The sequence below is a fragment of the Manihot esculenta genome, chromosome 16 (genome assembly GCF_001659605.2).
Source record: "Manihot esculenta cultivar AM560-2 chromosome 16, M.esculenta_v8, whole genome shotgun sequence".
Classification (NCBI taxonomy): domain Eukaryota; kingdom Viridiplantae; phylum Streptophyta; class Magnoliopsida; order Malpighiales; family Euphorbiaceae; genus Manihot; species Manihot esculenta.
Window position 1 is genome coordinate 27492281 of NC_035176.2, and position 22081 is coordinate 27514361.

General features: G+C 31.5%; 1 protein-coding gene across 1 annotated transcript; it reads left to right on the forward strand.

Annotated features, from left to right (window-relative positions):
- The first annotated feature begins 845 nt into the window (after nucleotides 1-845).
- Nucleotides 846-12369, forward strand: LOC110603337 (ankyrin repeat-containing protein ITN1). Its single transcript, XM_021741035.2, has 3 exons — nucleotides 846-1481; nucleotides 9138-9553; nucleotides 9733-12369. Exons 1-3 carry the CDS (start codon nucleotides 1019-1021, stop codon nucleotides 10654-10656), a joined length of 1803 nt encoding a protein of 600 aa, XP_021596727.1. The 5' UTR covers nucleotides 846-1018; the 3' UTR covers nucleotides 10657-12369.
- The last annotated feature ends 9712 nt before the right edge of the window (nucleotides 12370-22081 follow it).

A 22081-nucleotide genomic window follows, 5' to 3' on the forward strand; every position in this document is an offset into this window, starting at 1 on the left:
GTTCAGATATTACTAATATAAATCGGGTTCGGATTTGGGTAGCTTAATTTTGACGAGTACCCTATCCATTTACATCCCTACATATGACCACCACTACTAATAATAATAAATTTATGAGCTAAAAGCATATTTATTTTTCCATTTCATTGGTAGAGATCTATCTCTACTTTTAGTATACCGGGGATTTATAAGATTAGTCCGGTGAAAAGGTCAAACTTAGCCTAGTAATTTGTAGGATCTATCTCTATTTAAATTTCCGGAGATTTTCAGTAAACTGCTAATCAAATTGATTTAATTTGAAGAGTAATTAAATTGATTTACTTAGCCCTTGATCAGTGGATTCGAGTAAAATCAGAAAGGTCTCACATTCTACTCCTCTAATCTCTAATCTCTATTTAAAAAAAAAAAAAATTTTGAATCTCCATTTCAAAATAAAAATCTCTACAAAGAATGAAACTATAATTGTTAATTTATACTAAGCATTAAAGTCGAAAAGAAAATTAATAACCACAAACATTAGAAATATGGGAAACTAGTAGAATTGCTTATATAATATGATAAATCAATGTAATTTTTTTATGTATAAATAGGTATACTTTAATAAAAATTATTTTTAAAAAAAATATATTTTTATATTTTTTAACGTTTGAATGCAAAAAATAAAAATAAAAATAAAAATATTTTTTTGTCTTATAAATTATAATTATTTTTTTATTTAAGTGGCATATTATAATTTAATTATTGCATCATATATTTATCCAACATAAAATAGGGGGCTATAATTTCTCACGTACTCTTATAACGACCCACACGCGCAATTCACTTAAAAATATTTAAAAAATTATAGAGAAACCCTTAGCTCCAGATCAAATGCAAAGAAGCTTCATGGTCCCTGCAGCTGTGGAAAAAAATGCCTCTTCCTTCTTTATTTATTCACAATCTCTTCCCCTCCAGCCTCCAAACCAATCATTTCCGCCATTAATCGTCACTTTTCTAAGCTCTCTCTCTCACTATAGAGATGGACCGACGGCTCCAACTTCAAGAGACCATCCTCAGAGGGGACGTAGCTACCTTCCTTAGCCTAATTCAAGAAGATGAGAATTTCGTTAATGAGAAATTTACAACTGGGTCGTCTTCAAACACCATTCTACACTTAGCAGCACGGTTTGGTCCCCTGGAATTGGCGAAGGAGATTCTGAAAATGAAGCTGGAGATGGCGTCGGAGGTGAACGAGAAATGGGAGACGCCATTGTATGAGGCATGCAGAGAAGGGAGGACGGACATGGTGAAGGTTTTGGTAGAGAGCGATCCTTGTGTGGTTTACAAGGTGAACAAAGAGAACCAAAGTGGTCTGTTTGCGGCATGCGAAAGAGGGAAGCTTGAAGTTGTGGATTATCTCTTGAATTTTCAACATCTACTCGTGTTGGAGGTCGATGCTCCTACTACCTCTCTTCACGTTGCTGCTTTTGGGGGATATACAGGTAATTAACTAATTTTAATTTTAATTATTTATATACATATATATAAGTTGAGCTTAGGACGGTCGGATTTAATTCGATCCATGTGTATTCTAAGTAAATTTGATAGGCGTCAGATTTTACTCTTTTACTATGGATCTCTATTTAAAAAAAATTAAAATTTCATATTTTTTAAATAAAATTTTAAATTTTATACTTAAATTCAAATATCACATTATATAATAAAAATAATTTATATAATGTTAAGTATTAAAATTATTTACTATTTTTAAATTTTTTGTACCTTTTATTTTAATTAGTGTTTAAATGAAAAATAGAAAGTAATTTTTGAACTCTAAAACTGTAAAAAATATTATTATAGAAAATAATATTTTATTAATTAAAAACCAATTATCAAAGATAATATTTCTGTTTTTATTTAATTTGAATAAAAAGTTCAAATTAGACTTTGGATTTTTTTATAAATATAGAGGCTTTTTAATATTTTACTTTTTTAAAATTAATGGTTTAGTTGTTGTATTTTTATCCGTTAAACTAAAGATTTTTTTTTTTCATTTAATTTTTTATCAATGTTTTCTTAATTGCAAATCAACTAACTAAAAAATTTCCTCAAAGATAATTTTTTTTTCTTAAAATATTTTAAAATTAATATATATATTTTCAACTTCAAAAAATAAATAGTTTCATTCTGCAGTTTAAACTTATTAAATTAAAAAAATAGTATTTTTAAATATAAAGAATAAATTGTTAATTTAGTAAATCAAAATTTAGGAAGCATAGGTTTGAAAATGGAGATATATATTTTACATTACACAAATGCGAAAAAATAATTATCTAACATTTAAATAAAATAATAATTTTTTTTTATCTCATAAATTTATTTATTTTATTTTTCACATATATTAATAAATATAATTTTTTTATTAATTTTTAATTATATCTAGTTTAAATATATTAAACTTTATTAAATATTAAAAAATATTTTAAAATTTTTTTAAAAAATAAAATAAAATAAAATATGATTATAATAGTGGATTTATATATTTTATAATTAAAAAATGATAATAAAATTTAAAATAATATAAAAAATAAAAATTATGAAATAAAAGTAAAAAATATATATACATGTCATTCTAATTAATATATTTAATATTTAAAATTTAATATTTTATAATCATAAAAATGGTTTTTTTTTACCATATAACGGTAGACTGCCGCTTAAAATACAGATAAAAAAAAAAAAGTCAACACAAAGTTAGCTCATAATATTATAGGTTAGAACTTAGAAACTCACCCCAAAAGTTTAACCTAATTCAAACAAAGATTCTGGACAACTACAAATTCTGCATTGTCAACCGATTGACATCGCCACATATACACCTTGCCGAAGATGATAAATAGATCACTGATGATCCAGAGACCCACTCAGTGGCGGAGGGACGGTACGGTAAGGGGGCACGTGCCGTACCGGTCACCGAAAAATATTTTGAAGGGGGATGAAGGTGCCGCAGCGGCACAGCGGTGGTGCCGCAACAGTACAGTCGTGCTAAACCAGTGGTGCCCTACCAAAGGGAAGCTCCTAGTTCCGCCACTAGACCCACTTAATATCTGATAATGACCCAAAGACCCACTTGATATCTGATACTCATCTTCAATTCACCCGATTACCACTATGCAAATCATAGAACACAAAAGCTTTAAAAAAAAAAAAAAACAGAGAAATAAACATGGTCTCAATACATAGCTAAAATACAGATTTAAACAATAAATATTAAAACTCAATAAACAATCATATCATCAAACTGAAAATTAGAAAATAAATTCCATATCCAAACTTAGCCACCAGCGATAAAACGTGACTCTATAATGTGGATTTTTTTTTTTTCTCTTACTTTCTTTCCCTTTTTGGCTCTCCTTAAAAAGTCGCTTCTTCTTTAAAAATGATTTCAGATATAACTACACAGTTAAATCTTACGTTAACTAACACGTGTTTTATATTTTTATTGACTTTTCACACGGGACGACTTGGTTGACTATCTCTGGAATTATTTTCTCTTCCAATTATTACATTTCTTATAATTATTATATTTATATACAAATAATTTATCTCACTATTCTAAAAATATTCTAATTTATTTATTATATTTTAATAACTTTTAGTGTGTATATATACACTAATTCTTAAAAATAATTTTATAAATTGTCAATCTAATTTAATATTTGTTTAGCATTGAAATTTAGGCTAAAAATTAAATTTATTCATGTTAAAAATATTAAACTTTATTATTTAATTTAAATTTATTTTAAAATTATCATTAAAAATCAAATAAATTTAAATAAATTAAATAAAAAATATTTTATTTGAAATTTTAATATTAGTTCAGAAATAAATTTATTTGACATTTTATCAGTATAATTTTTAAAAGTAGCCATAACGTAGGATATTCTCTTTTTTATTCTTATTTTTATATTTTTTTATACAAAAATATTTTTCAAATTTCAACTCTTATAACCTTATTTCATGCAAAAAATTATTTAAATTTGTTTTTATTATATTTATTAAAGATTTTAAAATTCTTACAATTATAATTTAATACATTATGTAGCTCTTCTCATCATGTTATGTATTTTTAAAGAAACATTTTTGTGTAAAATTTCTGTGAAAATTGAAATCTTCTAACATCTTTAAATTTCTTCATTATTCATAATAATTTCAAATATATTTTTATTTTTTAAAAATCATATTTATATATAACTAATTATTGATTGTGAATTTATTTATGAAATTTAAATATTTAATTTTAAAATTGTCATATAATAATTTTTTTTCCTTACTTTATTTCTTCTTTAATTGGAAATATTAACTAATTTAAATATAAAATAAAATAAATTATCAATATACTTATTCAAAATTTAAAATTTATCTGATAGTATCATTAACACACACATATATATATAACATAATCCATAAATCAAATTATTTAGTATTTTTATTAATAAAAATTATTAATTAATTTATTTTACCTTTAATAAAAAATTAAATAGTATATTTATTTAAAATTATATAAATTAAAAATAATATATAAAATTGCAATTATGAAAACTAACTAAATAGAATAAATAGTCAAAATGGCTAACCGAAGTTTTTAAAAAAATTAAAAAATAAATTTTATAAAATTCCAAGCGGCCGACACAAAACAAAAAGTAGACAACAGAATTGTGAGACCGACAAAAAATGAAAGGCCTGCAAAGCATTGGGGCCCATAACCGTTGATCTTTGAGACTTTATTATGATAGACTAAGACTATTCTTTAAACATTACTTTTTTTTTTTTTTTTTATTAGTTGTTTAATTGGTTGCAGCTGTGATGGTTTGACAATCTCCTTTCCCATTAATACATTTTATGGATTTCTCATAATCTCATCCCCTTTATACAAAAGACAAAAACAAAATATTATTCACTAATAAAATAAAAAATAATTTTTTTTAAATAACTTATAAATTAATCTTATTATTTTAAAAATCATAGACTTTCTTTTTACCAATGTTTATATATATAGTATTTTTAAACAAGCTCAATAAATATAGCTCTAACTACAATAATTTTTTGAATTATCAAATACGTTTTTCGTTGTAATTCAATAAAAAATTATTGATAATTCATTTATTAACAGATTATAATCTGTTGTTAAAAAAATTATTAGTAAATTTTTATTAACAGCTTTCGGTTCAAATTTATTAATAGAGTTTTTGTTATTATTATTAACGAATTTAAAATTCGTTATTAAATTAAGAAAAAAATAATTTATTATCAGATGTGAAATTTATTAGTAAATTATCAATCGATTGTAATTGTTAGTAGATTTATTAAATATTTAAATAATTTTAAAATAATTATTATTTTAATTAAATAGTAAATTTTATTATTAATATTATTTTTTATTAATTCAATAAAATTTAAAATTATATTATTATTATTATTAAATTTTTAATTTATACATAATATTTATTAGAAATACATAAAGATTGGAAATAAGAGAAAAATAAATGAGAAAAAATGATAAAAAAACAGAAAAAGAAAGAAAATAATAAAAAAATAAAAATTATGAAAATTAAAGAAAAATGAGAGTAGAGTAAGAAAATGATTAGAGAAATGAGAAAAAAGGGAAAATGATTACGGAATGAAATAAATGTAGAGAAATAATAGAAAAATTATAGAATGAAAAAAAATGATATACAAAAAATAACACACAACAACAAAGCTATGATTTAGCTGCAGATTATACTAACAGATTTTACGTTCGTTAATAATTTTAATAGATTTATTAACGGATTCAAAAATTTATTAGTAAATTTTAATATAAAAATTTATTAATAGATTTAAAATTCGTTAGTAATCTATTAATATCACTAATAAATTTTAAATTCGTTGATAATTTATAAATATATAAAATAATTAATATTAAAATTTATTAACGGATTTAAAATTTATTAGTAATTTATTAAAATATTTCAATCTGTTAATAAATTTAAAAAAGTGTTTAAATTACTAACTGACTCTAAATCCATACTAATAGATTTAAAAATTTATTACTAAATTTTATCATTTAATTAATAAATAAAAAAAGTATTGAATTTACAAACGAATTTAAAATTTATCAGTAAATTTGTTGATAAATTTAAAATGACATTTTACGTAAAATTTTTATATTTTTTTAAATTCACATTTTTCGATTATAAATAAATTTACTAACGAATTTCAAATCCGTTGATAATTTTTAAAAGAAAAAAAACTCACTTTTATTTTTTTAAAATTCAATAACGGATTCAAATATGTTAATAAATCCGTTACTAATCCGCATTTATAAATATAACACTACTTCTTCTTCCTTTATCATTCATTTATTTTTATCATTTTTATTTCTTACATTTTCTTTCCCTTTCTCTCATTTTCTTTCTTTTTCTATTACTTTCTTGTATTTCACTTTCTTATCTCATTTTTTTCTATTATTTTCCAATCATCTCTTATCCTTTTTCATCTCATTCTTGTCACTCTTTTATTATTTTCCTACATAATTTTCCTTTCACTTTCTCCATTTTCTTTATCAATATTTTCTTCTATTTCTTCATTTATCTTTCATTTTCTCTATAATTACATACTATTCATATTGTTTCCTCTCATATTATTTTCTTCTATCATTTTCTTTCTATTTATATTTTTCTATTATTTTCTCTTCATTTATTTTCTTCTCTAATCATTTTCTCTTTTTTTTTCCCTCATTTTTCTAATAATCCTTTTACTCTACTCTCATTTTTTCTTCTTTTTCATAAATTTTATTTTTCTATCATTTTTTTATTTTTCTCTTTTTTCTTTCTTTTTTTTTTATCATTTCCTCTCATTTACTTTTCTCTTATTTCCACTTTTTATATATTTCTAATAAATATTAGACATAAATTAAAAATTTAGTAACAATACTAATATAATTTTAAATATTATTGAATTAATAAAAAATAATATTTATAATAAAACTCATTATTTAATCAAATAATAATTATTTTAAAATTATTTAAATTTTCAATAAATTTATTAACGGTATTAACGGATTTACCAACGGATTTAAAATCTATTAATAAATTATTTTTCTCTCAATTTACTAACGAATTTAAAATCTATTAGTAATAATAATAAAAATTTTGTTAGTAAATCGGTTAGTATTATTAACTAACTTAAAAACTGTTGATAAAAATTTATCAATGAATTTTTTAATAACGGATCATAATTCGTTAATAATTCGTTGATAATTCATCAATGGATTTTTATAGGATTATCAATGGAAAAATCTGTTGGTAATCTAGAAGTTTTTGTAGTGATGTGAGAGAAAATAATATGAATGAAAATTATAGATAAAATAAATGAAAATTATAGAGAAATTAGAAGAAAATGGGATCATGATAGAAAAGAAAATGGAGAAAGTGAAAGAGAAATTATGAAGAAAAAATGATGGAAAGGTCTTAACGGATTTAGGAATGAATTTGCAATTTATTATGAAATTTAAAAAAGGTAGACTTTTTTTTCTTTCAAAAATTATTAACAAATTCATTGGTAATAAAAAAGATATTAATTTTTTAAAAAAATGCAAGAATTTTATGCAGAATTTTATTTTAAATTTATTATCGATTTACAATTGGATGGCATAGTTGGTAAGTATAATATTTTTTTTACTATAAAATTTCGTAATAAATTTTGTATTTTTTTTAAAATATTACTAATGGATTTAGAGTACGTTAGTAATTTAAATATTTTTTAAATTTATTTTTTAAATTTATTAATAAATTAAAATTTATCGATCAATGAATTTTAATTCTGTTAATAAATTTAAATATCAATTATTAACAAATAAAATTCATTAGTAATCCATAAATTTTTTGAGAGATTTACAATTTAGTCTCTGAGTATTGCCATTATTAACAAGTCAGTCCTTATATTTTTAGAAACCTATTAAAATGTCTTTATCTTTTCTTTCTGTCAACGAAATAGTCCTTCCGTCTATTTTTGCCATTAAAAATATAGTAAAAGTCTAAATTACCCCCATTATTTTCCTCCTCCTCCTCCTCCTCCTCCTCCTCCAATTCTTCCTCCTTCTTCTGCTTCTTCTTCTATTTCTGCTTCTTCTTTTGCTTCTGCTTCTGCTTCTGCTTCTTCTTCTTCTCCTTCTTCTTTTTCTTCCTTTTCTTCTTTTTCTTCTTTCTCTTCTCTCTCTTCTTCTTCTTCTCCTTCTTCTCCTTCTTCTTCTTTTTCTTCTTTTTTTTTTTTCTTCTTTTTCTTCTTCTTCTCCTTCTCCTTCTTCTTCTTCTTCTTTATCTAATTTTAACGGAAAAGAGGACGGAAAGACTATTTTATTGGCGGAAAGAAAACATAAGGATGTTTTAATAAGTTTCTAAAAATATAGGGACTGACTTATTAATAATGATAATATCTAGAGACTAAATTGTGAATTTCCTTTTTTTTGTTTTTTTTTTTTTGTTGTGGTAGACCGACCAACTCCAGCATTTATTGCCATATGAGACAAACCGATCTAAGGATATCCACCTAGACCCATCATGATCACAACCAAAAAAAGGAGAAAAGAAGATAGCATGCTTGAAAAACCAAAGCTCACACAGGATCAAAGACATGCAAACCCAAACCAGACAGCAAAAGTAAACACACAAGCCAAAGCAAAAGCATAAGCAACAACAAACCTAAGCTACAGCCACACAGACCCTCCACCATCTACCAAAACGAACCTATAACAGCCCAAAAAAACTTAGAATCTCCAACAGGACAACACTGCATAAAGAGAGATGTGACAAAGTTCAGTTTGTCTGAAGTTTTTGAGAGTGTAAATCGTCAGAAATAACTTGATTCTTGAAATTTCCTTTCTTTTCGATTTATGTTTATTCTCAAATAATTGTTTAAATTAATTAAATTATTTTTTAATCTTAATTTTATATTTTAATCAATTTTTTTAAATTATTAATTAAAAAATTACTATTTAATCTACATATGTAGTATAAAGAAACTAATTAATTATTTTTTTTTTAAAAATAAATATATGTGGATGTTAATTTCTTCTTTGGGCATAAGCAAAAGTTGATAATCCTTCATTTTTGTTTTAGAAATTGTGAAGGCAATCCTAAAAATACGTCCAGATTTTGCATGGAAGAAGGACGTTAATGGATGCACTCCTTTACACCTAGCTTGCAGCAAAGGCCATCTTGAGACCACCAGAGAGCTACTAAGATTCGACACTGATCTCCCTTGTTTGCAAGATAATGATGGTCGAACCCCACTCCATTGGGCTGCCATCAAAGGCCGAGTCAGCATCATCGACGAGATACTCTCTGTGAGTCTTGAATCTGCAGAGATGATCACCAAAAATAGAGAAACTGTTCTCCATCTCAGTGTGAAAAACAATCAGTTTGATGCAGTGAAGTACCTCATGGAGACTCTCAACATTACCAAGCTTATTAATAAGCCTGACAGCGATGGCAATACAGCTTTGCACCTCGCAACCGCCGGAAAACTTAGCACTGTATGTCAACCCAAACCCTTATTTTTTCTTATTAAGCTCCCACTTGTTTCTATACAATTATTGCATGTACAACGAATACAAGGAATTTATACGAAACCCATCGTGATTAATGATCATAATGATTTTCTAGCTTACTAATTTATTTGCATTTTGCTTTTTGTTTGGTGGCATGAGAGTAGATGGTCATCTTTCTGTTGAAGCGTAACGCTGATGTGAACGCTATAAATCGCAAGGGACAGACTCCTTTGGACGTAGTGGAGTCTGATGTGAGCAATTCTGGTGCTCTCCAGATTTTGCCTGCAATACAAGATGCAGGAGGTAAGAGAGGAGACCAAGTCCCACCAACTTCGACTGAAATTCAACAAATCACACCATTTGAAAGTAATAATCCCATTATCCCATCTTCATCTTCAAAAAAAGTGTTGGATTCTCCAAATCACCATCACCGCCGTAAGCAGCGACGCCGCAGGGAAAAACAGCTAGAGATCCAAAGTGAAGGTCTACGTAATGCACGTAATACAATCATTTTAGTGGCAGTTTTAATTGCCACTGTTACATTTGCTGCTGGAATAAACCCTCCTGGAGGATTTGATCAAAAGACAGGGGAATGTCTAAAGGGAAAGCGTACTTCTTTTAAAGTGTTCATGGTTTGCAACAATGCAGCTTTATTTTTATCACTAGGTATAGTTATTTTCCTAGTCAGCATTATACCCTTTAGGCGAAAAGCCATGACAAAACTATTAGCAGTGACACATAGGATCATGTGGGTGTCCATGTCGTTTATGGCGGCAGCTTACATGGCTGCCATGTGGACAACTTTACCTCATGGACGTGGGTGGGGAGCAGTATGGTTGTTGATGTCAATAGTGGCTATAGGAGGAGGGTGCACAATTGGAATTTTTATGGGTTTGGGGATATTGTTAACTAAGCATTTGTTGAGGAAAAGAGAATGGAGAAGAAACAATAAGCAAAAGAGGAAGAACGAGAGTCCGAGTAGTAGCATTAGCCGCCTAGAAGAAATGAAGATCATTAAAAGAGGGAACAGTGACTCTACTAGTAATTCAGATGTGGATAGTTCTGAAACAGGTTTCCACTTGTATTAGATTTAGACATAATTAATGAAATAAGGTTAATTAGACAAATTTTCATAACGTAGCATATTTGAGGACAAGGATAGATTAATTAATTAGAAAGATGCAGCTTCTGTCCATATAGTTGTATAGATGGTGATACACCATTTTTGTTAATTGTTTCCATTTTTGTATTTACTAAAATATGTACATTGGTTAATTTTTTATTAAAAAATATTGAATTTCAGCCTTTATTTAAGTTAAAAATATACGATTGTTATCTATATATGTTGAATATATCATTTTTTTATGAATACAATATGTGTTAAACAGATGTTAGTAGAGAAAAGTCGAGAGAAAGGAAAGAGAAAGGTCGAGATGGGATCGGAAGGGATTGATGCAACGGCGTGATTTTTCATATTTTAGACTTTACAACTTGCATTTGTTTGATGTTTCGTTTGTTTTGGTTTGCTTTCCCTTGTTCTAGGATAGAGAAAGGATGATTCTCTTTTTGTTTTTTCTGTTTTAAGACTGTCATCTCACTCATGATTCCCTTGCCATGGATAAGTGTTGTGACAGCCTCTATCAGTTGTGTTGCTCTTTGTTTTTTGATTTTGCAGGTTCCCAGTAGTCATTCGTGAGTGTCTTTGGAGTATGCTTTCTTAGATGGGTCATTCTGTGTCTAGCTTCTAGGGAGGGATTTCATTATTATGGCGTGGTATCTCAGAACAACACTGATTCATTTAGTAGCTACCACTCCCACAAGAAGAAGCAAATTCGTCGAAGTTACTTGTATTGCCTATAAAGACAAAGTTGCCCCTGGAACATTCGACCCTCCTCCAAAACGAGCACGACGGATAGAAGAAATCCATGTGCTTCCTCCTCTTCCTCTGCTTCTTGAAGCTTCTGGACCTTCGAACCCTCCGACCGATTTTTCTGCTAGGGGCGCATCTCCTCCTCCTAGCCAGCCCCCTTCTCAAAATTATGAAGAGGCAGACACCGGAGCTCCTTGGCCACGGGGCATTCAACACCTGGCTCTATCCCTGACTCGGTGAACTCGCTCCTTAAGGAACCCCGATTGTTAGTTCTGATAGCAAAGAACGCCCTGCAGTCTGATGATTGTCACCACCCGAACAAAGTTAAGACGAATGACCTCTACAATAACGTCATCTATTTTGCTATGGAGAGTGCTCTATGTGCATACCTAGCCAAGAAGCATAATAAGGCCCTAAAGCGAGAATTTGGAGCGCACCAGATGGATATAAACCACTTGTAGGAGGAGTGCACAAGGTTGAAGGCTCGGGTTACCGAGGTGGAGAACACTATGAAAAAGACCCTTGAGTCTGTAGATAAACTGCAAACAGACCTGGACTCGGCCAATTCTGCTAATGCTACTCTCGAGAATCGGGCTAAGACAGCAGAGAATCAAGTGGCTATACTTCAACGGCAAGTCCAGCAAACTTAGGCTCAGGAGAATTGGGTCACCTCCGACAGGGTTGCTGAGCTAGAAGTCGAAGCTGAACTACAAGAGACAGTAACTTGGGGAGGGAAGATGTTCATCGAATGTCAGTACTCGGTCAAGAATAAGCGCTTTCCTATTGAGGACTTCTCCTGAATTGATGATATTTTCACCGAGGAGGAGGAAGAGGACGAAGAGAAACAGGAGGAGAGGCAGAATGAAGATGATCCCCCAACTGGATCTCTATTGAATATGCAATAGATGTAGAGAATATAAATTTAATAGACTCGAGAGGAGGAGATTAAAGATGTCCCTCCTCTGTAATTTTTTTTTTTATAATGAGAGCATTTCTTTTAGTTTCTTAGCTTTATTTTTGCTGTCTTTATGATCAATACTTGACTAAGAGTAAAACAACCAGAACACTCATGTAATACCCGGCTAGACCCCGGCATCGGAATTCCTGATTTCCGGCAGAATCTCGGATGTCGGAACTCTTTAGAAGGGTAAAATCATGTTTTTATAAAATATTTTTACATGTTTTATGCTTTGAATAAAAAAAGAAATTGAGTTTTGAAAGAAAATATCAAAAGTTGGAAAAGCCAGATTCGGCCGCCGAACGTTGGTGACTTGCGGAAGCTCTTTTGGCCCCCGAAGGTGGTCTAGCCAGCCACCTATAAAAGGCCCCTTGTCCGAAAATGGGCGAGTTTTCTCTCTCTATTTTCGGACAAGGTGAGATTTCGCCCTTCTTTGGTTGATTTTGAGTTTTTCCTTCAATCTCTCCAAGTTTTAACAAGTTTTAACTTGCTTTTGAAGATTTTTTAGCCAAGATCAAGATTTTGAAGCTTGGAGACCCGGAGCTCGATTTCTCCCCATCTCCGAGTTTAGATCGCCTCTTCTCTCGATTTTCAAGAGGTAAGAGTAGATCCTACCCTTCTTTCTTATTTTTAGTAAGTTTTGAGGGGTTTCAAGGGTGTTGGATGCATGTTTAGAGTAGTTGTAAAATGTTAGGGTTTATATGAATTAAATGACGAAATGTATGTTAAATGTTGATGTTGTTGGGGTATAGGTTAGTTTTGAGCCCCTAAATGCTTGAGGATGTGTTTATGCATGATTTTGAGTGGTTTGATTTGAGTTTGGAGGTTTTTGGTGGCTGGATGTATGTTTGTGGCTTGGGTTCTACCCTTTTGGAGGACCCAGGTTCGGCTGTCGAAGCCATGTTCGGCCGCCGAACCTACCTATGGAGGCAGTTTGGCCGCCTAAACTCGCCCCCGAAAGTTTGGACTTTTGGCTCTAGAGGGGAGTTTCGGCCGCCGAACCTGCCGCCGAAGGTTGGTGACTTTCGGCTCTAGATAGACTTTCGGCCGTCGAACCCTGCCCCCGAAAGTGCCTGACTTTCGGCTCTAGAGGGACTTTCGGCCGCTGAACCTGCCGCCGAAAGTGCCCTGTCCAGCCTTCCTTTGCATGTTTTCTATGAGTGTTTTATGATGTTTTGGGGGGTTTTTGGGGAGATGTTTAGAGTCATATTAGTGTATGTTTGGTCCCTCATTTGAGTCCACCTGTGTAGGTTCGGACCCGAGGAACCGAGGACCCCAGCAGTGAGATAGCTGCTTCAGAGTCTTTTCAGAGTCAGCCTGAGGTGAGTAGAATGGATCTTTATGTTTTAAAGTAATTAAATTTTGAGCATATTCATGCATCACGAATGCCATGGGATATATTAGGCTGTTTGCATTAGAATTCACGAATATGTTGCATTGCATTATATGATGTTGTTGTGGATGGATATTGGATGACCCATTAGCCCTTGATATGGCATGATGATGACGATACGGTATGGAAGTCCAGAGACCCATTCTACGTTCTGGCACGATGTAAGAGAAAGTCCAGAAGACCCATTCTATGTCCTGGCACATTGGAATGTTATGATATGTTATGTTTAAGGGAAAGACCAGAGACCCATTCTACGTCTTGGCACTGTTGGATTATGTAGAGGGCTATTGGTGACAAGTCCATCCTTGATGTGAATTGTTTGTGATGTGATGTATTCCATGAAAGTATATGTTCTAATATATTGTTTTACTATTCTGCTCACTGGACTCTAGTAGCTCACCCATTTCCCTTAACCCCCAGGCTTGCACGTTCAAATAAATCGGGAGGTCAGCAAGAGTAAAGGCATAGTGTATGTAATAGTTAGTTGTGGACATGAAAGATAATGTAATGTAAGATATTGTACAGATTTGTATTGAGGAATAGTATTGTGCTTGACCCTAGAGTTTATGGTTAATCCCTTTTGATACATGATCTTTATGAAATGTTCTTATTAATGTTAAACCAAGCTTGGTGTTTGTAATATTGACCCAACTAGACCATTTGATGAGGGCTCTAGTGTGGGGTTTTTATGTATTGAGTTTAGTGCATGCACAGGTCAAGCTTGGTAGATGGAAAGTTTAAAATTTTTATGTAAATGTATGATCATGTATGAGATTTATCAGGTATGGCAGGTTGTATGTTAAGTTTGCTACGGATCTCGGCGACCTTAAGTCGATTTGGATCCTAGCGTCGGTAGCGGTCCGATTTTGGGTCATTACAGCTCATCCAATTGTTCTCACAGATTAACCGCCAACTTCATAACTAATTAAATGCTTTAGACAATCAATAGTATTAACACTTGGACTTATACCTAGCAGTTACTTATTTTGTGGCTTAGACATAGATGCCTTTGAAAAATTTTAATGGGATTAACACCCAGTCTTTATGCTTGGCGGTTACCCGCCTTGTGGCTTACACACAAAATGCCTTGAAAAATTTTAATTAATAGGATTAACACCAGGACATGTGCCTGACAGTTACTCGCCTCATGGTTTTGGTATAAAATATCTTAAAATTTTTAATTAACGGGACTAATGTTTGGACTTGTGCCTGACAGTTACCCGCCTCATGGCTTTGGCATAAAATGCCTTAGATAAATTATGAATCGGGACTAACACTCGAACATGTGCCTGGCAGTTACGCACCTAATGGCTTTTTTGAAAAATGTTTTCCTTAATCTTTGGCTCTTGCTTATTTTGGCAACTCATCATTCCACATAACTGAATAAAACACAACACATGATAAATATCTTATTAATATTATTGATAAAATTTGCGTAAATTACAGACATTCCGAGAATAGAGGATGACTCGACCATTCAACTTAGCTAACTTATAGGCCTCTAGGCGAATAACCTTCAAAATCCTAAACAGTCCTTTTAAGTTTTCATCCAACTTAATAGACCCGACATTATCGGTAGTTACATCAGTCTATTTAAAAACTAAGTGATGCAGAATTCAAAATCAACTTGTGATAAAAAAAAATCCGTCACACAACTTAGCAAAGAACGAGGTAAATATATCTTCCATAAGGTTTTTCTGCCACACCCCTAATCAACTAATGTGATTAGAAATGAAGATAATTAAGCGATTCTAGCTAGAGAACGCCACAAAAAATTTTTGATAAGTTAACTAAGTATGAAGGAAATCCATATTAAAATGCCATAAGGTTGAACCTTGGTAAGTTGCTAAATAATGGAGAAGAACCAAAGTTCTAAAAATATATTCTCATTATTGAGAGAAATATCAAATATTTACTTATTAACTTATTCTGCCCTACATACAAAATAAAGGTTATTTATAGCCAAATATCTACTAATCATAATTGGAATACGAAAACAAAACAAATTGTAATTGAAATAGGAAAACATAAGATAATCTTATTTAAATAAGGAAAACTATATCTAATTCTACTAATTTGACTCCTAATCTATATAGAATTATAAAAAAACACCAAAACAACTAAAATATCTCATATATGAGTTTCTAAAAGTAAATAAATGATGGCTAGAGTTAGACCCACGAATTTTTAAAAATATAAGACCATTTCTTTGTTTTTTTTTTTTTTTTGTCTTCCTGGTATTCAGAATGACTAACTCGAATTCCCCTTGATTCATTGTGATTCAAAACTTTCTATATTGAACATTTGAAGAATGTGAAGACTTCAATGTACAACTTATTATTGAAGAATAGTATCATTCCCAAGTTGCATCATTCTCTCATTCCTCGAAAAGATTCGTCCTCGAATCTTCAACTATAATGACAAGAAAAAGATCGACATACATGAAATCATCTCTACACAAGTTGTCTTGTGCAAGAATGATAAAGGCAATTGGAATTTCAACTTGATTTCTTGAATGAAATAATCATTTGAATTAGAATTAGAACCAATATCAAAATTTTGCTCAATTTTCATGTCTTGAAAATCATTTTTATTATGTTTGGTCTCAATTGTGATTTCTTCTTTAAAAGTGTTCTTAAATTTAGTTGAAAACTCTTTATTATTGTAATGATAATTTAGATTGCTTTGTCCACTTCAGTAGAAACTTCTTTAAGACTTATGCTTTTTCATGAAATTCTTTGATTTGCTCTTTTATGAGATCGAAATTTTCACTTAAGGATTTAAGGATCTCTGATTGGTTCCTTGAATGGATTTTCTTGAATCTTCTATATGCCATATTTTTTTTCCTCACTTTTTTTATAGATCACACAACTGAAACCAAAAAAAAAAAATTCTTCTTTCTTTTTTCTTTTTTACAGAAATATAATTTTTTTTCTCAAATTTTTTTTCTAAAATCAAATTAGAAGATAAACTAAGAAAAACAAAATGAGATAAAATTGAAACTAAATAAAAATAATTATAAAAACTTACGAAACAAGTACATATAAATAAATAGAAATTTATCTATCACTGTGCTCTAATACCAACTGATACGAAACTTAGGATCAACTTATGATAAAAAACCTATTATACAACTTGACAAAGAACAAGGTAAACATATCTTTCATAAGGTTACTCTACCATACATATCTTTCATAAGGTTACTCTACCATACATATCTTTCATAAGGTTACTCTTCCATACCCCTAATCAACTAATGTGATTAGAAATGAAGATAATCAAGTGATTCCAGCTAGAGAATGTCACGAGAAATTCTTGATAAGTTAACTAAAAATGGAGAAAATCCATATTAGAATGGCACAAGATTAAACATTGATAAGTTGCTAAACAACGAAGAAGAACCAAAGTTCTAAGAATAACTTCTCATTATGGAGAGAAATATCAAATCTTTACTTATTAACTTATTCTGTCCTACATACAAAATAAAGGCTATTTATAACCAAATATTTTCTAATCCTAGTTGGAATAGAAAAATATAAGATAACCTTATTTGAATAAGGAAAACTATTTCTAATTTCACTAATTTAACTCCTAATCTATATAAGATTATAAAAGACATCAAAACATACTAAAATATCTCATATATGAGTTTTCAAAAGTAAATAAATGATGGCTAGAGTTGAACCCATGAATTTTTTAAAAAATAAGACTATTTCTTTTTTGTTTTTTGTCTTTCAAATGTGGTATTCAGAATGAATGACTCGAATTCACCTTGATTCATCGTGATTAAAAACTTCCCATATTTAATCTTTGAAGAATGTGAAGACTTCAATGCACAACTTATTATTGAAGAATAGTGTCATTCCTATGCTCGCATCACTAAGTCTCCTACATTAAAGACTTGAGATTTAACCCGACTATTGAACATCTGAGACATTTTGTTTGTGTAGACAGCCGTTGTAATTGAGGCTTGCTCTCATAGATACTCAGCTTGGTCAAGGTTGAATTGCATTTCTCTGAGGTCCTCTAAGGACTCGGGATGTTGAGTCTTGAAGCTGCTTACTTGGACCTCTATGAGATTTACTGACTCGGCCTTATACACCAGTGAGAGCAGGGTCTCCCCTCTAGTTGCTCTTAGAGTTGTTCTGTATGCCAAAAGAATATGAGATAATTCCTCAACCCAGCTGCTCTTGACTTTATCGAGCCTTTTCTTTAAACCTTGAAAGATTGTTCTATTTATAACATTGGCCATGCCATTGGTTTAAGGATGGTATGCTAAGCTGAACCATAGATCAATATTTCATTTCCTGCAAAAGTCTTTAAATTTGAAATTCACAAACTGTGTTCCATTGTCAATAATAACTACCTTAGGGATTCCAAAATGGGTGAAAATATTTTTGGTGACGAAAGAGATGGTTTGTTGTGTGGTGATGGTCTGGACTGCTTCTGCCTCGGCCCACTTGCTGAAATGATCAATCGACACAATTATGAATTTTCTTTACCTGTTTACTTTTAGAAAAAGGCTAAGGATATCTAGCCCATTAAAAAAAGAGCCAAGGGCTGCCGATTGCTGCCTGCATTTCACCTAGAGTTCGAGGAATGCTTACATGTACTTAACATTTGCATCCTCTCATTGTTGTTGGCCAATAATAATCTTATCTGAATACTTTCTAGGCGATCATCTGAGCTCCTTCACGGCTTTTGTAATCTCCTTTATAGATATATTTGAGGATACTCCTACCATCATCCTCTGTTACATACCATAACCATGGATGAGTTGACGATCTCCTATACAATAAGACATTTATTAGTACATAACTAAAGGATTTTTTTATTACTTGTTTGGCCATTAATTCCTCAGTCGGTAACTCATCTTCCATCAAGAACATGTACATCGGAGCCATCCATGACTCTCCCTCTTCAATTGGTAGAGTCTCCTCTTCACTGATTGCTGGGGTATGTAGTACTTCAAATTGGAGCGGCTAAGTCAAATGTTGCTCTCCTGACACTGCCATTTTCGCCAACTAATCAACCTTTTAGTTGTCACCTTTGGCCACTTGATAAAGTTCACAGTCGCCTTGCCTGTCCTTGATCCTCGTTATTAAGGATTGAACTTTTTCTTCGTATCCTTGATCCGCGTTATTAAGGATTGGACTTTTTCTTCGTACTTGACAAGATTGGGATCTCGAATTTTAAACTGTACCTAACACTGATTAACAACCAGTTGCGAGTCACTAAAAATAATAAATTTTTGTCTACCTATTGCCGCTATAATCTTAAGGGCCATAATTATGGCCTCATACTTAGCTACATTGTTCGCGGCATTGAAGGTGAGCTTTGTCGCGTACCTGAATTTTATTCCCATCTAAATTTGTAGGACAATGCCAATTCCAAAACCTCTAGGTCCACAGGCACCATTTGCCTATATCTTTCATTCTTCAACAGACAGTTCGGAGGTCTCAAGGGGTGGAGTCATCTCTGCTATAAAGTGAGCTAACGCCTAGACTTTCATAGTATTTCTAGGAACATACCTAATATCATATGTTGACAGCATCACTGCCCAGGTGGATAATTGCCCTGACAATTCTGGCCTCTGGAGAACCTTTCAAAGCGAGTAGTTTGTCCTTACCTCTATAGTATGAGACTTAAAATAAGGATGAACCTTTGCGGCGGACATCAGGACTGCAAAGGCTAACTTCTCGAGAGGGGAATAATTCAATTCTGCACTTTTTAAGACTTGGCTGGCATAGTAAATGGGGCTTTGCTCTCCCTTGTCCTGTAGTATGAGCATTGAGATCATCTTTTTTGTGTAATAGATAAGTACAAAAATAAAACCTCGCCTTTGACGGGTGAGCTTAGAAAATGTGGAAATGATAAAAAAATTTTCGAGTTCATAAATGCCTCGATGCATTCTTCCCCCCTCCCCCCAAACTTATTTTTACCTTTTAACGCTTTAAAGAAAAAGAGACACCTCCTAGCTGAGTAAGATATAAATCAGCTAAGAGCTATAACCCACTCATTTAGTTTTTTTTGTATATCATTTATGCATTTAGGTGCTTCCATTGTATAGATTTAATTTTATCTGGGTTTGCTTCTATGCCTCTTTGTGAGACTATATACCTTAAAAAATTTTCAACCCTTTATCCCAAAAGTACATTTTTCAGGGTTGGATTTCATACTTGCCTTATCCAGAATGTTGAAAACCATATGGATGTCGTCTGGGTGATCTTCTAAGATTTGGCTTTTTACTACCATGTTGTCCAAGTACACCTCAACTATCATTCCCACCAGATTAAAGATACCCGATACTAACCTTTGATAGGTCGTCCTTACATTCTTCAATCCGAATGACATCACCTTATAATAGAAAACCCCTTCATCCATGATGAAAGCGGTCTTCTTAGCATCCTCGGGATCCATTAGGATATGGTGGTACCTGAAATAGCATCTAAAAAAGAGACCATGATGTGGCCTGAGGTAGAGTCTACTAACCTGTCGATGGATGGGAGTGGACAGTGATCTTTTAGACACGCCTTATGTAGATCAGTAAAGTCCACGTACATCCTCTATTTTTTGTTTACTTTTTTGACCAGTACTATGTTGGTGAGCCATTTAGGATACTGGATCTCTTTGATTAAACATGCACTTAAAAGCTTATTAACTTCTTCCTTAATCACCTGCTGTCTCTTTGGGGGCAAATTTTCTTTTCTTTTGTTGTACCAGTTTTATTGATTCATCGAGGAAAGCTTGTGGGTGATTAGGGTCGGATCTATACCTATTACATCTTTTAGAGACCAGGCAAAAGTGGTCATTCTATGTTTTAGTAATTTTACTAGATTATCTTTTATTACGTTACTTAATACAATCCCAAAGTGTACCTTTTTATCTGCTTCTAATGGGACCTCTTTTACCGAGTCAATTAGTTCTTGCTTTGTATGAGAATATGATTTTTCTAGTAGATCAATCGACGTCGTTGCTTTCTTGAGGCTTTTCATAGAGTGTGTGTAGCATTTTTGTGCTGACTTCTGGCTGCCTTGAACAATGGTCAACCCCCCTAGAGCTGGTAACTTTAAACACAAAGCACCCACATTAATAATTATCCCGTGGCAGTTTAAGACCGAGGGATCGAGTATTACATTATAGGGGATTGGAATATCTACCACCGCAAATTCTGCATACAGCTCCTGCTTGTGCTTCTTATCCCCTAGCATAAGTGGAAGATTAATGGTGCCAAGAACTGCCACGATTTTGTCCCCTAGCCCTACTAATGGGTAAGAAACTTTGGCAGGACTGTTTTTATCTAAACCCAGTTTGTTAAATACTTCTAAAGTGATAAGGTTTATGGAATTACCTGTGTCAACCAAGACCCGCCAGAATTTAATCGAATGCTTATGACTAGCAGGTCATTATGCAAAGATTTTGCCTCACTATCTGCTGGCTTGAATTTTATCTCTTGCTTCGTCCATGCTTCTTGCTCTATAGACAGGACATGCTCAAGGGCACGCTTGTTCTTGCCCTTACAATCACTGAGGCCACCTGCAATTACATGTATAATCTCAACGGGTTCACTATCAATAGTGTTTTTGGAAATTCTTATCTCAGGCTCGGGTCTCCTATCCTCTCTATCTTTTCTGGAAAAATTTCAGAGTATGCTATCCTTTATCAGTCTCTCAATTTTGTCTTTTAACTGCCGATATTCCTCCATTGTGTGTTCATGATCTTCACAGAATCAGCAGTATTTTGCCTTGTCTCGCCTGCTGACTTTATCAGGGTTGAGTTTAGTGGGCCACCTAACCTCTTTGTCATTTTTCTTGATCTACATTAAAATATGTGTTCATGAGTCATTTAATGAAGTATAGTTCTTATACTTAGCTCGGTCATCCCTCTCTCATAACACAAGATGATTCTTTCGATCTCCCTTATAGCCATGCCTTTTAGGCTTCTAGGTTTTGCTTTGGCTTATCCTTTTATCGTCTCTTAGTGCCTGAAATTTATCATCCAATTGAATGTACTTTTGCATTTTGTCCATTAGCTGCTGATAAAAGGCTGCTGGATTCTTGATCAACGAATCCATAAACTTTATGTTGTGAGTTCCTTTCTTTAATGCTTCGCATGCTATCTTATGATTTAACTCTTCAACCTGTATTGCTTTAGCATTAAAACACGAGATAAAGCTCCTTAAAAACTTGCCCTCTCCTTATCGAATTTTTCGCAAGTCTGAGGAGAGTTTTTTAGGAGATATATAAGTAACAAACTTAGATTTAAATAACATAGCAAGTTGTGCAAAATTGT

Excerpts from the sequence above, each read along its gene's own strand:
- LOC110603337 (XM_021741035.2), top strand. The coding sequence starts at position 1,019 with ATGGACCGACGGCTCCAACTTCAAGAGACCATCCTCAGAGGGGACGTA. Across the intron at positions 1,482-9,137 it reads TGCTTTTGGGGGATATACAG|AAATTGTGAAGGCAATCCTA; the intron begins GTAATTAACTAA and ends TTTTTGTTTTAG. Across the intron at positions 9,554-9,732 it reads CCGCCGGAAAACTTAGCACT|ATGGTCATCTTTCTGTTGAA; the intron begins GTATGTCAACCC and ends GCATGAGAGTAG.